Genomic DNA, 14,007 nt, shown 5'->3' on the forward strand with positions numbered 1-14,007 from the left:
GTCTTCTCCGAGTCAGGTCTTGGTGCTTCTGCTGGCCTGCCTGCCCTTGCTCAGGAGGTGAGGATATCTGCTCGCACCCTCTTTGAGGTGCTGCTGTTAGAACAGATAACGTGTGGCGTGCTCATCAGGCGAGAGGCCCCGATGCTTCGCTGCCTCCAGCGCTCTCCTTCTGCTTAAAAGCAAACCCTGGGCGCACCAGCACGCGCTGCCTGCTTCGTGCTCCCTCTCCTCTTGCTTTGCCTGGAGAGGCTTTGGCGGTCAGGAGGGCCCCATGGCGTGCTGCCGGGCCTCGAGGGACCCCGTGCAGTTTCTCCAAACTAAGAAAACCAAACGTCTGCAGGCAGGTGACCCAGCTGAGGTCGCTGAGCACCAGACCGGGAAGGAGCCGAAACCGCGTGGCTCCCCGGGAAGCTTCGGTCCCTGCCGGTGGCTGCACCGCGAGCCCGGCTGCGTCTCATCGCTTCCTCAAGCTGCTGCTCAGCTCCCTTTGTGCAGAGCCCTTTGAAGTTAAGGGATTAAGGGTTAAGGATTTTTCCGTTTGGCCTCGGCTCGACGGGCTCTCGGTTAATGGCTTTTTGCCCACTGGAGCTGGGGATGCCCCTTCCCCTCTAGCCGGATGCTCCCCCCTCCTCCTGAGAGTGACTTGGGGGAACACGAAGCCAGGATGGAGCCCCTTGAATTCGAGTAACGAGAGCTTAATGAGTTGCTAAAATACGCACCTGATGTCACAAAGTGCATTCCACATGCTTTCCAAGTCTGTAAATACCCCAAATCCGTGTAATTGGCGCTCCCAGCTTTCTATGAACCGAGCCCTAGCAGCAGCGCTGAAACGTGACAGGCGCTGCATTTAGCTTTGTTTGTTTAACTTTTCTTTTAGACAGTGTGATGCTCTAACCTTCTTCCTGCTTTTACTCTGTAAACACGGCGTTGCTTTAATTATCAGCACAGCCAGCTCCAAGAACAATAATCGCAGTGCGCTGCCTGGCCTGGTGCCACTGGTGTTTCAGTGGAACAAATGGTCATTCATTTTGCAACACTTTTGAACCAAAATGTTTACATCACACGTTTAGCTCCACGTGGTGGGGTGGGGAGAGCAGGAATATTTTTGCAACACTTAAAGTTATGAGTGTTCCGAAATCTCTTGGCATTGGCAGTATAAATTGTGGAATAGCAGCGAGTGTTTATGCTCCATAGGGGGAAGGTGTCAGGGAGGCTTTGCTGCTGGGCTGAGGCAGGGAACGTGCTCGAGTTCGTTTTTTCTCTCTCTGTAGAAAGTTTCCTCAAGTAACTTGCCCTTTTCTACAGTCAGGTCTTGCCTACCTATGATAGCTTGGATGAGCCGTCTGTTAAAATCATGAGCTCCATATTTGCTTCTTCCCTAAACGTGGTCACCACCTTTTACATTACGGTAAGAAACTTCCCCTTCTCTTTCCTTGCCAGAAGCCGTGCTCCGGAGGGGCAGCAGGGACCGTGGTTTATCTGCAGCTGGGGCTGGTTTCTGCTTAGCTGGATTTATTCTGAAAGATATTTCACGTTTGCTGAAAGCAAAGTGAAATGGGAGATGGTGCAGGGAACGGTGCAGGAGGCGTTTGGAGAGCCCCCGTTCTCAGCCCGCCACGCTTCCTTGGGTGGAGACAGTGGGGACGCAGCTCCTCCGTGCGCATCAGCCCGCTGCCTGCCTTCCAGGGCACAGCCTGAAGGCGGCCCTGAGTTTAGGAGAGCTTCTTTCAGCCTGTTGCGGTGGGAAAGATGCGGAGGAGGCTGTGCTCCGTAAAGCACCGCTTCGTAAAACCGAGTTAGTAATTCCTGAGAGCAGCCTCCCCCGCGAGGTAGCCCGCTGCAGGAAATCCTCGCGGCCCGTCCTTTGTCGGAGAGGGGCTGGCAGCAGGCACCGCGTCGCTGCCCCACGTCAGGGGCCGTGACAGCTTTCCCTCGCTGCAGCGCTCTCCGCGAAAACCCCCTGTGCTTGGTGAGAAACTCGCCTCTGCTTTTAGGGAGGGCCCGCTGTTCTTTAACCACCTGCCTCAGCGTTGGGGAGCGTTGCAGCCGGGGCCCTGGAAGGGTGCCCGAGGCGGTGGCCCCACGCTCCCTCCTTGGCCCCACGCTCCCTCCCCGGCTGCTCCTAGCTCCCGGGAGGTCGCCGAGCCCCCCCCCTTTATATCGAGCGGGTGTGAATGTGCTTTGGAGTCAAACCCCCCTCTGCTCACCTCCCCTCCTGCTGGACAGGTGGGGTTCTTTGGCTACGTGAGTTACACTGAAGCCATTGCTGGGAACGTCCTAATGAACTTCCCTTCCAACCTTGTGACGGAGATGATTCGCGTGGGATTCATGATGTCGGTAGCCGTGGGGTTTCCGATGATGATTCTCCCGTGCAGACAGGCGCTGAACACCCTTCTCTTTGAGCAGCAGGTAAGATCCTCTTGTGCGGCCAGGAGCAGCTCTCTGCCTTGGTGTGCGCCTTTGAAACTTGCTTTTTGGAGGGCTACTGTGGCTATTTGCCTTCCGCTGCTGGCTGCTGCCTTGGATCTGTGAGGCTCCACTCACAGCCACGTATTTCTGAGTCGTGAGGGGCGCTCGCTATCCCGGGGGACAAACCCTCAATCACGGTGAAATCCTAAGTGCCTGGCCTGTGGTATTTGTGCAGCAGGAGGCCCGTGGCAGTCTCTAAATCCCGCTCTGCAGAACGGTTAATCCGTGGCACTCCGAGGTTCTTTTCCTCCCTGCAGAGGAATTTCGTGGGCAGAAGCGCCAGGGTTGCGAGTCTGAAGCCTGCTACTGCTCTGCTGCGCCCCAGCTCACGTGGCGGCTGCTGCCCTGCTCCGCTGGTGATTTCAGCTCTCACGTAGAAGTGTTGCACAGTTCGGAGCTGAGTGGTTCTCCCCCTCACAAAGAGGGAGAAATGTGCTTTTGGAAACAGAGGAGCCTCCTTATTTCCTGCTGCTCCAGCTGGCATCCTTTTGCTGGCCAACTCAATCTTGCTTTGCATTTAGCTCAAGCTTCTGTTCCTGGCCTCAGAGCCCAGCCTCATTTCTTCTCTGCGTGCCTGCTCATTTCTGCTCTTTTATTATTATTATTCTCATCTTTCCACCTCTGTCAATAGCTCCCTGAGCAGCCTTCTCCTCTCCGGGTTCAGATGTCCCCTTCCGCCGGTGCCTCGCGGGCTGTTTGGTGCCGATGTGGTGCAGAACCGTGCGGTGGAGCGCGCCCCTCTCCCACACGTTCACCTTTCCCAGGGTCAGATCTTCAGACAGCCTTTGTGACTATAGTTGGTCTGTCTGATTTAGACTGTAAGTCCCTTGTGGCAGTAGCGTGTTCTCCTCTGTGTATTGTACAGCACTAAGCATGCCGATGGTATTCAGTAAATAACAGTAAGAGATTGTGGGAATGTTCTGAGGCCTTTGTGTATCTGCATAAATAGAAACCTCTTAGGGCAGGAAATAAAACTCGAGCAATTTATAGCTCTAAATCCTGCCACTTCTGCCTGTGAGAAGCCCCCGGCTCTTTTCTCACGTCGGGAGGGTCTGAGGATGAGGGAAGACTGCTGGCGAAAGCCAGCAGGCGTGGAGGAGCGCAGCTCTCGGGAAGCCTGGCTTCTCCCCCGGGTCCCCAGCGTGTCACTTCGCTTTTGTCTCCCACCCCTGCGGCCGGGAGCGCGGGGACCTGCCGGTTCCCTAGGGCCCGCGGGTTCGTGGCATCCTGCGCTTTCCTTCCACGCCTCCTGCTCGGGGAGTGTGGGACGGGACGGGAAACGGGGGGCGTCTGGAAGCCCTCCAGCCCCAGCAGCTCCCCCGCAGCGCCCTGCAGCCCGGCCGGGGCAGCTCCCGTCACATCGGAGGAGCCGCCCCACGCGCTGCACCGTGCTGGGAATAGCCCCGCTCCCGGAGGCGTTAGGGATGCCGTGGGGTAGCGAAGCCGGAGCTCTTCCCCCGTGCCCGTCCTCCCCCCTGCCTTCCCAGCTGCGCCTCTTTCTCATGCCCTTGGCCTTGGGGCCGCTCGCAGAGGCCGAGCAGCAGCAGCACTGGCAGAGGGATTCGGATACAGCTGTACGGTTCACATTTGGGGCAGGATGGAAACAGCAGATTTGGCTCCTTGCCTCCCATCAGTCTTGTTCTGAAGGTTCCAGCGCAGTTGCACATTAAAACTGCTCAGCCACGTCTAACCGCCCCCCGCCCCGCAGAGAGCACAGCGCTGAGCTGATGAAACTGCCCCTGTTCGGTCCCCCGTGCCCCCCTCGTCCCCCCTGGCAGAGCTGCCCTGGAGCCCTGCGGGTGTGCAGGGGGGGCTCACTTCCTTCTCTCCCCCTCCCAATGTTTCTCTTCCAGCAGAAAGACGGCACCTTCGCTGCGGGGGGCTACATGCCCCCGCTCCGCTTTAAAGCCCTGACGCTGGCCGTTGTGTTTGGAACCATGATCGGAGGCATCATGATCCCCAACGGTGAGTGAGGAGCCGGGGGCAAGGCCTGCTGGGCAGGATTGCTGGGCTCGTGCTGCAGCCTGCGGGGGCTCAGGCAGCCGCCCGGTGCTGCTGTGCCGTGCTCCTGGAGGAGGGGGGCTCTGCTGACTTCTCTCGTTCTTCTTTGCCAGTGGAAACAGTCCTGGGCCTGACAGGTGCTACGATGGGAAGCCTCATTTGCTTCATCTGCCCGGCTCTCATCTACAAGAAGATCCACAAGAATGCGCTTTGTTCACAGGTCAGTGGTGATGCTGCTTGACATCCCCCTAAGCCCTCTGCAGAGCCTGGGAACGTAGTTAGGTGGGCAGCAGGAGGGGGAATGCTCAGCACCTCCTCCAGCAGCCCCCTGCAGCCTCCCCGCTGCAGGTGGGAGCTGTTGTGGTCGGCTGCCCTGCACAGCACCGCTCGCGGGCACGCAGACAGCAGCAGAGGGGCTGGCTCAGCGCACGGCCTGCCCCGGGCTGGAACAGCGGCTCTTTTTGTCCCTCCAGCAGCAAGCGAAGCGTTCATTCGGTGCGTAAAATGCCGCTTCCAGTCCGCCTTCTGGTGGGCTTCAGGGTCTGTAGCCACAGACTGGGAAATCCAGGCAGCCTATAAAACCTTCCCGGGCCTTACGTCTCAACCTGCCCGGGCTGGGTAAAATAAACAAGGTTTCCCAGCGATGCGGTTCTTGCTGCTGACCCTCAGCTTTCTGGTTTCAACCAAAATAATAATAAAAAGGAACACACACATAGAGGTGTTGCTCCAGGAATCGATTTTGAAGAAATCGGGGTCGCTCAGAGGCTGTTAGGAGTTCAGGTTTTCCTCCTGCTCCCGTTTGAAGTGGCCTCCTCGGGGACTGGAACAAAGTGGCTTTTTGCTGGGCTTGATCTTTCTGCTTCTGCAAATAGCGTGCTTTTATGGGGTTGAAATTAGCATGTTTTGTTTTTTTCTAACAATAACTTAATCCCGCTGCCTTTTAGCAGGCCTCTGCTCCAGCATTACCAGTCACGACAGTGCTGGTCTGGGAATAAGGTTTTCAGCAAACTGCAGAGTCAGCAGGGGGAGAGCAGGACATTTTTGTGGGTCCTACAGAGCTAATGCCTTTTTCTGCGTTTAATGACTTGTGGCTTTGCAAACGTCCATGAAGTTTTTAAGCAGGGCGTATTTTTTTTTTCTTTCCCCACGCTTTCTCTGACACAAGGAAACAGTCCAACTTTCCAGCTTTCACTCGGAATTCTGACACTTCGGTCCTAACTTCTTCGACTGAAACCCCAAGCAGGAGCCTGAGTGCCAGCCTGGGTTTTTCAGGGAAACAAAGAGCACTTTCAGGAATTGCTTTCTGTTCCGGCCGAGCAAGAGCGTTTCTCTGCAGGGCCTTGAAACTGCACTTAGGGTGTGCTGAGCTCTGAGGCCGGCTGCCCAGAGGCAACTGTCAGGGGTTGAGCACCAGGGCGCTCACAGTTTGTGACCCGAAATGCTGCTCCCGAGGCTGCCGGGGGTGTTTGTCCCGCAGAAATCCCACAAAAGACCAAGGGCTTATCGAAAGCATCAGCCCCCAGGTTACCCTGCCATTTCAAGGGGCTGGTAGCAAGCTGTCCAGCCTTCTCCCGAATGATCCATGGCCTGTCAGGTTTGCATACTTGCTTTGACCGATGCTCCGAAGCGCTGCTGCGAGGGCACACCTGTCCTCAGAGCTGCGCGAGGCTGCTCGGCACCTCCCTGCCTCCTCTCCGGCAGCTGAGCGCGGGGCCCACCCTCTCCTCCTTCCCCCAGGTCTTCTGCGGAGACTCATTTATTCTTTCCCTGGAGCTCTGTCTTTGCTCTCCCCCTTCATTCCTGCCTCCTTTGATCAGGCGCCCCGCTCCAGCAAAGTCTGCTCCTGTGAGGAGTGGCAGTCGGGGGGAGAAGGAGCCAGCCCTGGGCCTGGCCGTCCCTCCCTGCCTAAACAACGCACGTGCGTGTTCCCCTCCTGCCTCCGTCACCCTGAGCTCTCTCCCAGAGCAGCAGGCCTCCTCAAATCCAGCTCTGTTGCTTGCCTGAGTTACCTGGGCTCTCGCAGCGCTGCCTTTATGGGGCCGCCTCTGTTCCGCGCGGTTTTGTTTCGGAGCTGGGTGGATGGAGCTCGGGCTACGGGACGGGAGCTGCGCCCACAGCAGTGCAGAGGGCTCCAGGGGCAGGGTTGGGGGCAGTCCCAGATCTTTGCTGGCCAGCAAAGAGCCCGGGCTTCTGCCAGCGAGTTGTTAATTAGAGTTGTTAGTTAGCACAGCCGCTGGTCAGGCTGGGGCTGGGGGCTGCGGCTGGCCCGGGGGCGGCACGCTGTCTTTCCAAGGCACGCGTTAGGGCAACTCGGGGAGGTTAAAAGCTGAAAGCCAGGCGGCCGGGCTGGGGAGGAGCGTCCCCTCCCTGCGCCTTCCCTAAAGGTGCAGCTCCAGCTCCGGATCCTGCTGCCCCCCGGGGCCGGGCGAGGTTTGGCAGAGCCCTGCGGAAGGTCGTGCTGTGAGGTCTGCAAACAGCGCTCGGCTCCCGGCAGGAAGGTGCTGGCTTCTGGTGCTGACACAAGCGTGTCCGGGAGGCCCCTCCGCGGGAGCCCGGCGCTGCTGTTGTCCTGCTTGGGGCGGAGGAGCCACAGGGAGGCTGCTCGGGGTCGGGAGGTGCAGGTGGGAAGGGTGCCCCGAGCCTCCCCTCGCTGTGGGCCCTCCAGGTCCGTCCAGCGCCCTGAGCCCAGCGCCCTGAGCACCTTCCCTCTACGAGGGACCCGGGGCTCTGCATTCCTTCGCGCTTACGCTGCCCCTCGGTGCCCGGAGCAGCCCAGGGGAGACGAATGCACTTGTTGCGTCCCGCTGGTGGCTCAGGCGTGGTTAGAGGGTTTGGTTAATGACACTGCTGTACAAAGTTCGAGCCGTCTTCTGGGAGGAAGGACGGCCGAGGGAAAGCAACCAGCAGAGGAAACGGACGCGTAAACTTCCTCCTGTGAGCTCCCGGCCGGGCTCGGAGCGCTGCTCTCGGGGGACTCCTGCTGTGCTGACCTGCCCGTTAAGGAGCCCTCGTGGAGAGGGCTCTGTGCTCTCGGCAGGTCCCCTTCTCACACGTGGGGGTCGGATTCTTCCCATGGGACCGGACACGGCTCACAGCAGCCCTGCAGTGCTGCCCCCTCTTGCTCCCGGTTCTCCGCTCCGGCTGCTTTGGGTGGTTCATCTGCGGTGTCCAGCTCCTGGGGCCACCGAGGCCTCGCAGCTCTTGGTCCCCTGATTGCCAGAGGTTTCCCCTAGGGTCCCCCTGAGTACAAACGGCCTGGTTTTGTGTGCCGCGAGCATCTCTGTGGACCTGGTCCAAAGCACGGACCTCCTCCTGCGGCTCCTGGGCTGCTCCCGGGGCGGCTGAGCACGGAGGCAGGCTGGAGGCGCGGGACGGCTGCAGGACGGCTGCAGCTCCACGGGCAGCCCAGCCTGGCTTCCACTGCCACGTGCGCCCGTACCCAGCGCCCTGGGAAGCTCGCAGATGAACTCCAAACGTTAAACAATCAGAGGGGTTTGAGTCCAAGGCATTCGAGCCCCTGGCTCCCTACTAAGACAAGAAACAACAACCTCCCTTTGGGAACATTTGGTGTTCTCAGCCGTTTCCTACGGTTCCCTTTTCTCCCACATCGCTCCCGGTTCCTGTGGCACCAGAATAGATCCCCTTTGTGGAAACGCTCTTCCTCTCTGCTGTTGTTTCTGGAAGGGGCCGGCGCAGCCACCAAACGCCTTTCTGCGGGCCGTGCAGGGGGAGGAAGCGGAGGAGCCCCGCGCCGAGGGCAGGGACCTGCTGACTGCGCCGCCCGGGGTTAGGCTGGCAGGATGTCTGCTCTTTGTGCAGCCGCGCGGCGAGGCAGGCAGCAGGCTGCGCTTCTGTTTCCTTTCCAGAGTCTCTAAGGTCTGCCCTCTGCTCCCTGACCGTGCTGCCGGTCCCCAGTCCAGAGCTGCTCCGTGTCCTGCCGGCCCCTTCCTTCCGAAGGCGTCTCCGTGGCGGGGGGGCCGCGGGCTCCCGGGGCTCTGACCCCCACTCCTGGGCAGCACAGCGACGAGGGGAGCAAAGCACCAGCCCCGTCCTTCCCTCGGGGGTGACCCCGCTTGGACTTTGCCTTTCAGTTGCTGTCCCCCCCCGTCTTTATTTTCCACCTTCTGCCTCCCTCCGGTAGCCCACGGCGGCTCCCGGTCGTGTTAACGGTCCCCAGCGGCTGCTGCTGGTTTTTTCTCACGCCGAGCCGCCTCCTTTTGTTGCGCCTGTTGTTAATTGCGCTGCAGGGTGAGGATTCTGGGGGAGCGAGGCACAGGGTGAATCCCGCGGGACTCTCACGATCCCCTGGTGGGCTGCGGACGTGGCAGCAGGAGCGGGATTTACCTGTGCTCTGCGAAGGGCCGGGCGGCTCGCCTGGCTCCTGCAGGACAGAGCAGGGGTCGGCACCCAGGAGGCAGGATTCCTCGGCAGATGGAGGCTTTGACACGGTTGTCTGGTGAAGCAAGTTGCTCTGGTTAGGCGTGCGGTGGAAAAAGCGGCGTCCTCGCCCCGGGGAGCCTGCGGCCAGCACGCAGCCGGGGCTGGGATGGGAGCTGGAGGTGGGGAACCCGCAGCGGCCGTGAGGGGCAGGTGAAATGATGCAGGTTGTGCAGGTTTGCAGTCTTGTCTTGGAATTTCGCTGCTGGGCAGAGCAGCAGAAATGAGCCGGGTCCCCAGCACTTCAGACAACAGGATTTACATTTTTTAAAAAAAAAAAAAAGGCGTGTGCGGAGCGTTGCCGCATAATAAGCACAACTTGCTGCAAAGTTCCAGCGTTGCGGAGGCGTTTTGCTTTGCATACGCTTTTTCCTGCTGCTCCTATGGCCTGCTGTGCGCCTTGGTGAAATGGATTTGTGGGGAGACCCCAGCTCCTAGGGGAGGGAGCTGTTTCTCTGCTGGCCAAGGCGTTAGATAATAACGTTAGCTGTAGGAATTTCCTCGTTGGTGATGTTCGGAGTCTCCTTTTCGAGTCAGAGAAATTCTTGGAGCCCTTCCCCGCACAGGACCCAGGTTCTGCCTTACTGCGTTTCCCCCGTTTGGTCCCAGCCTTTTGGGACCCGGTGATTTGCTTCTTATCGGCTTCCTCCTCGCCTTCACCATATTCCTGGGGCGTTAGCCGCCAGGGCTTGTGCGCGGAGGTCTTACTCAAAAATAGGACATTTTAAATGGTTTACTGGAAACCTGCACGCAGGTTGGGCACTCCTGCTCTCAGCCGGGCCAGATTTCGTGGTGCTCCAAAGTAGCTGCTGGAAGCAGCAGGCAACGAGCCCCTGCAGCTGGACTCCTGTGCACTACGTGCGTTTCTCTATTCCTGCGGCCTGTCCGCTTCCTTCTGATACAGGAGTTGTCTTTTCTGCAGCTTCCAGCGTCTGAAGCTCTCACTTTGCGTCTCTGCATCCAAACACAACTTATTTGCCTCTTACCCTTCTCTCCCGTCTTATTGACACGTGTGATTGCACCGGGCTCTGAATTGTTCGGGGACACTTTGCATGAAAAACGCCGTGCGGAGCGGTCCCGTTTGTTTTGCTGTGCTAACCCAAGCTCTGATCCGTGCAGATCATCCTGTGGATCGGCCTGGGAATGCTGGTTATTAGCACGTACACCACCTTGTCTGCGACCGAGGACGCCCCTGTGAAGACAGAAGCGGTGGGCTTGGAGCACCTGGAAAGAGAGGAGAGCAGAATGGACCAGGACCCTGTCAAAATCCCAGGTACGTGTCTGCTCGAGTCGTGTCCCCAGCCCTGCTTCCAGCTCCGCTTATTAAATTGTTTTCTTTTTAAAGTGTGGTGGGTGCAGGGTGATTTCCAGGCAGACCTTCGCAGCATCCTGGAGATTTCTCCCGGGAGAGGCTGTGCCTCCTGGAAACGCCTTGCGGGAGCTCCGCTGGGACCCTTTGGGGTTGTTCTTTGGGGAAGGGGAGGGAGAGGAAAGGCAGGGTGCGGGGCTGGGGACAGGGCACGGATGTCCCCTCCCCATAGGGGCGGTGAGCCCGGGGACAGCTCGGCAGTGGCCACCTGTGCGAGGGCTGAGTGGCCAAACAGGGCAGCTCCCAGCTCTGCTGCCAGCGCGTTGCCCACGGTCCCAGCAGCCCCCATTCATCACGCTCAGAGGTATGTAAATTTACGGGCACTGCCTTTTTTTTTTTTTTTTTTTGGTGGCGAGGATATAAATTTGGATTCGGTTTGAGCTCTGACAAAGCCTGTGATTATGCCTCGGCTTTGTTTACCGGTTCACGTTATTTATTATTTGTTTACTGCGGCCGTTGATGGAATTACGGCCGCTCCCTCCCTTCCCCAGCTGCAGGCTCGCCTCGCAAGGCCATCGCTAGCAGGTGTCGCCTGACCCCGCGCTCCCCCCTCGGCTGCGTCCTGTTCCTTTAGTTTATTTTGCTTTGGTTCTCCTCGTGCTTTTTTGTTCTTCGGGGGCCTTGAAATATCCTCGTGGAGATTGAGAGCGGAAGCGAGAGGAGGGCTGTCTCTCCTGGAGATTATCCGTCCTCCCTCCTGCTTGTTGGCCGTGTTCCTGCCGAGCAGCTCCGAGTGTCTCCTCGACACCGGTGCTGCCGCCGATAACATTCACTCGGGGCTGCGCCGGCCCTGCCAGTGGTGAGGTTTTTTTTTTTTCCTGCCTTCCCGCTAGCAGCTCACCCCACAAGGCGTGTGCCTTCCCAGGCACCGGGGCGCCCGCGAGCTCCGAGCAGAAGCTGCTCTCAATCCCTTAATCGTGCGCGCTCAGCAGGGCCGGGCGGGGGGCTGCGATTGAATTCTTCCGTCTTGGTTAATTTGGGAGCGGTAATGGCCAAAGAACAGCTGCTCGTTTCGGGAGGAGCCGCTAACGCCACGTGTGCTCGTGGCTGGGAAAATAAAAATAAAAAAATAAAAAGAAAAGGCCCACAGACGGCGGTGTCCGCTGGAGTTTTGCTGCATCTCTTCTCCACTTCTTCTCCGCGTGAGCTGGGGCGGCAGCGCAGGAGGCCTTCGGCTCGGGGGCTGCCCTGCTGTACCCGCTGCGCGCCCCTGGAGCTCATCAGCGTCCTCACTGCGGGGTGCTCGCTGCTGGGCCGAATACCCCTACCCGGGAGGGATCCATTTGGGGCCCCCTCGCTTCCCAAAGCTCCCCTGGGCCAAGCCCCGGGGCTGGGCTCCCCGTGGAGGCTCAGCTTCGCCCCCGGGGTGTCCCCATGGTGCCGGAGGAGGAGGACGGGAGGAGAAGCGGTGCCGGGGGGATGCTGCGTGCTGCTCCTTGGAGCTGAGCCTCCCTGCGCCCCCCTGGGCTGTGGGCCCGGCTAGCAGTGAGGGGCACTAAATGACGCCCTTCTTCGTGCTGCTGCTCCCCCCCCGGAGAGTTCTGCGGAGCTACGAGCCCGCGGCCTGGATAAACGCTGTGGCAGCTGCATCCTGTGCCCGTGGGCAGCCCGGGTCTGGTCCTGCGGCTGGCACGGGGCAGGGGTGGGGGCGCAGGGGGTGCACGGCTCAGCCCGGCCAGGGCGGCCCCAGGCGGTGCTGAGCCCTCTCCCCTGCAGCGCTCAGCGGCGTGCGCTCGGCGTTTATTGGCCTCTTTGGTGGTGCGCGGGGCAGAACTGTGCAGACTTTTCATTAAAACCCTGCCCCGTGGGCCCGGGGATTATGAATATTAGAACGTTGCCCTTTCATGCGCGCACGGATTGACCAGCGAGCTCCGAGTCGTGTTTTTTCCTAACGACACCCAAGCGCCCGGTGCAGCCCCAGCCTGTATTGCTTGAGGTTTACTGTCAGCAGCTCCTCGGGAAAGGTATAAAACCCCTTTCAGAACCCTTCGGCTGCTCCACGCCGCGCGCACGTTAAAAGGTTGCTAAGCTGCCTGTGAAAGCTCACGGAGGCAATTATCCATTTAAAAAAAAAAAAAAAAAAGGCTAATTAGGCAATTTCTCTCCGTATTTGAAAGCACCCTAGAGGGTCTCACGGGGCGGATTAAGATTTTGTAATATTTTTCAGCTCCTTACGCGCTGGTTGCTGGTTCCTTTCCCTTCCCTGGCGTTGTGCAATCCCGGTTAACAAAGACCTGATTCACGCCGTTATGCAAGAGCGCCCGCCGCCGCGGGAAGCCCTCGTGCCGTGGCCGCGGGGTCCCCCGGGCGCAGGTGACGCCGGGGTCCCCGTTCAGCTGCTCCGTGGGCACGAAGCCACCGGGCACGTGTTAACCCCGAGAAGAGACCCTCTCGGCTGCGGGCGGCGTGCCCGTGGGTTATTTTTCTATTTATCAAGGGCCGCGCTGGGTGCCGGAGCAGCCCCGGACGCGTGCGAGCCGCGGGCTCTGCACGGTTGCCGATCGCCGCAGGAACAGCTCGGCGCTGCCGCAGCTCTCCCCGGTGCTCTGTGCGAGCCAGCTTTTAATAGCGCCTGTGACACAGAAAAGGGAACCGGCAGCCTCTGGTAATTTGGGTTCGTTTTTACTGCTGGTGCGTCAGGAGACAACTGTGAACTAATTTCAGGGATGCCATTCGATAACCTTGTGAAATCTGGAACCGTTGCGGCCGCCGGGGGGGGGAGCTCCCGGAGGCGCCGCTCGGGCGGGGGGGGCTCTCTCCGTGTCCCGGGGGGCCGCGTGGGGCAGCCCGGCCTTCCCCGGGGGTTTTGGGGGGCGTGGTGTGCCCCCGTCCCTTCCCCTCGCTTTCTGTAACGGGGCGCCCCTCCCGTACGCCTTGCAAAATGGGGTCGCTCCGTTTCGGTGGGCTCAAGTGGTTGAAACTTGGCCTCGATGCGTGGCCGCAGGGATTCGTGGCGCGGGCACCGCTGCGGTGGACAGAGCGCCCCGCGGGGAGGGGACTTAACGCCTTCCTGGGACCGCTGCTGCTGCTGCTACCCGACCCGGGAGCGAGGGGGAAGGGGAAGCTTTTAGGTTGCTGATCGTGAAATTTTATTGCAGCCTGGAGAGGCTGCTGGCAAACCACAACACAGAGGCGCGCACACGCGCGCGCAAATCAGCTGCAGCAAGCCTCGGCTCCCCCCGCCGCCCCCCGCCTGAAGGCGAGCGGAGCCCCGGGAGCGGCGAGCCCTCGGCGGGGCGAGCGCCGGGGTTTTGTTGTTGTAAGCCAAGAAGCTTTTACAGCCTCTCAGCCCCTGCCTGTAAAGTCCAGCGCCGCTCATAAAACATTAAGAGGCGCAGCATTACTCTAACGCGCTCCAAAGGGACCTGGAGGGCGACGAGACAGTCAGAGTGATTATTACACATCCTGAGCAAAATTGTTCTCTGCAAACCGCGTACGGCCCCTTCTAGGTTTCCATGCAGCGCGAGAGGTCGTTAATTCACGCCCCGATGATGAACTTAATTTTGTCTCCCGCTGAGCAAATGACGGCTTCGAGGCAACTTTGTCTTATTATGGCGTGGAGACTTTTTGTTTTCGTCGCTGTTTGGGTTTCGCCTCTCCTCCCATTGTTTGCCGGGCCGTGAAAGCCCGCCCGGGATTTACGGCTGGCGCTCCTCGCGGCCGCGGGGCCTCCCCCGGCGGCGCTGGCACCGTCACCTGCCGCAGCGCCGCGCACCCGCGCTCGCCCTGTG

The 14,007-nt window shown here is 59.7% G+C and overlaps 1 protein-coding gene across 2 annotated transcripts in view; it reads left to right on the forward strand.

Moving 5' to 3' along the window:
• The window catches only part of SLC38A10 (solute carrier family 38 member 10), a 33,517-nt gene that overhangs the window by 10,889 nt on the left and 8,621 nt on the right, over window positions 1-14,007 (forward strand). For both annotated transcript variants that reach the window (XM_035568686.1, XM_035568685.1), the window contains exons 7-11: window positions 1,306-1,408; window positions 2,227-2,409; window positions 4,323-4,434; window positions 4,584-4,690; window positions 10,027-10,180. In XM_035568686.1, the coding sequence (XP_035424579.1) occupies window positions 1,306-1,408; window positions 2,227-2,409; window positions 4,323-4,434; window positions 4,584-4,690; window positions 10,027-10,180 (659 nt within the window). The remainder of the gene's footprint in view (window positions 1-1,305; window positions 1,409-2,226; window positions 2,410-4,322; window positions 4,435-4,583; window positions 4,691-10,026; window positions 10,181-14,007) is intronic.

Source organism: Cygnus atratus, chromosome 18 (genome assembly GCF_013377495.2).
Source record: "Cygnus atratus isolate AKBS03 ecotype Queensland, Australia chromosome 18, CAtr_DNAZoo_HiC_assembly, whole genome shotgun sequence".
NCBI lineage: Eukaryota > Metazoa > Chordata > Aves > Anseriformes > Anatidae > Cygnus > Cygnus atratus.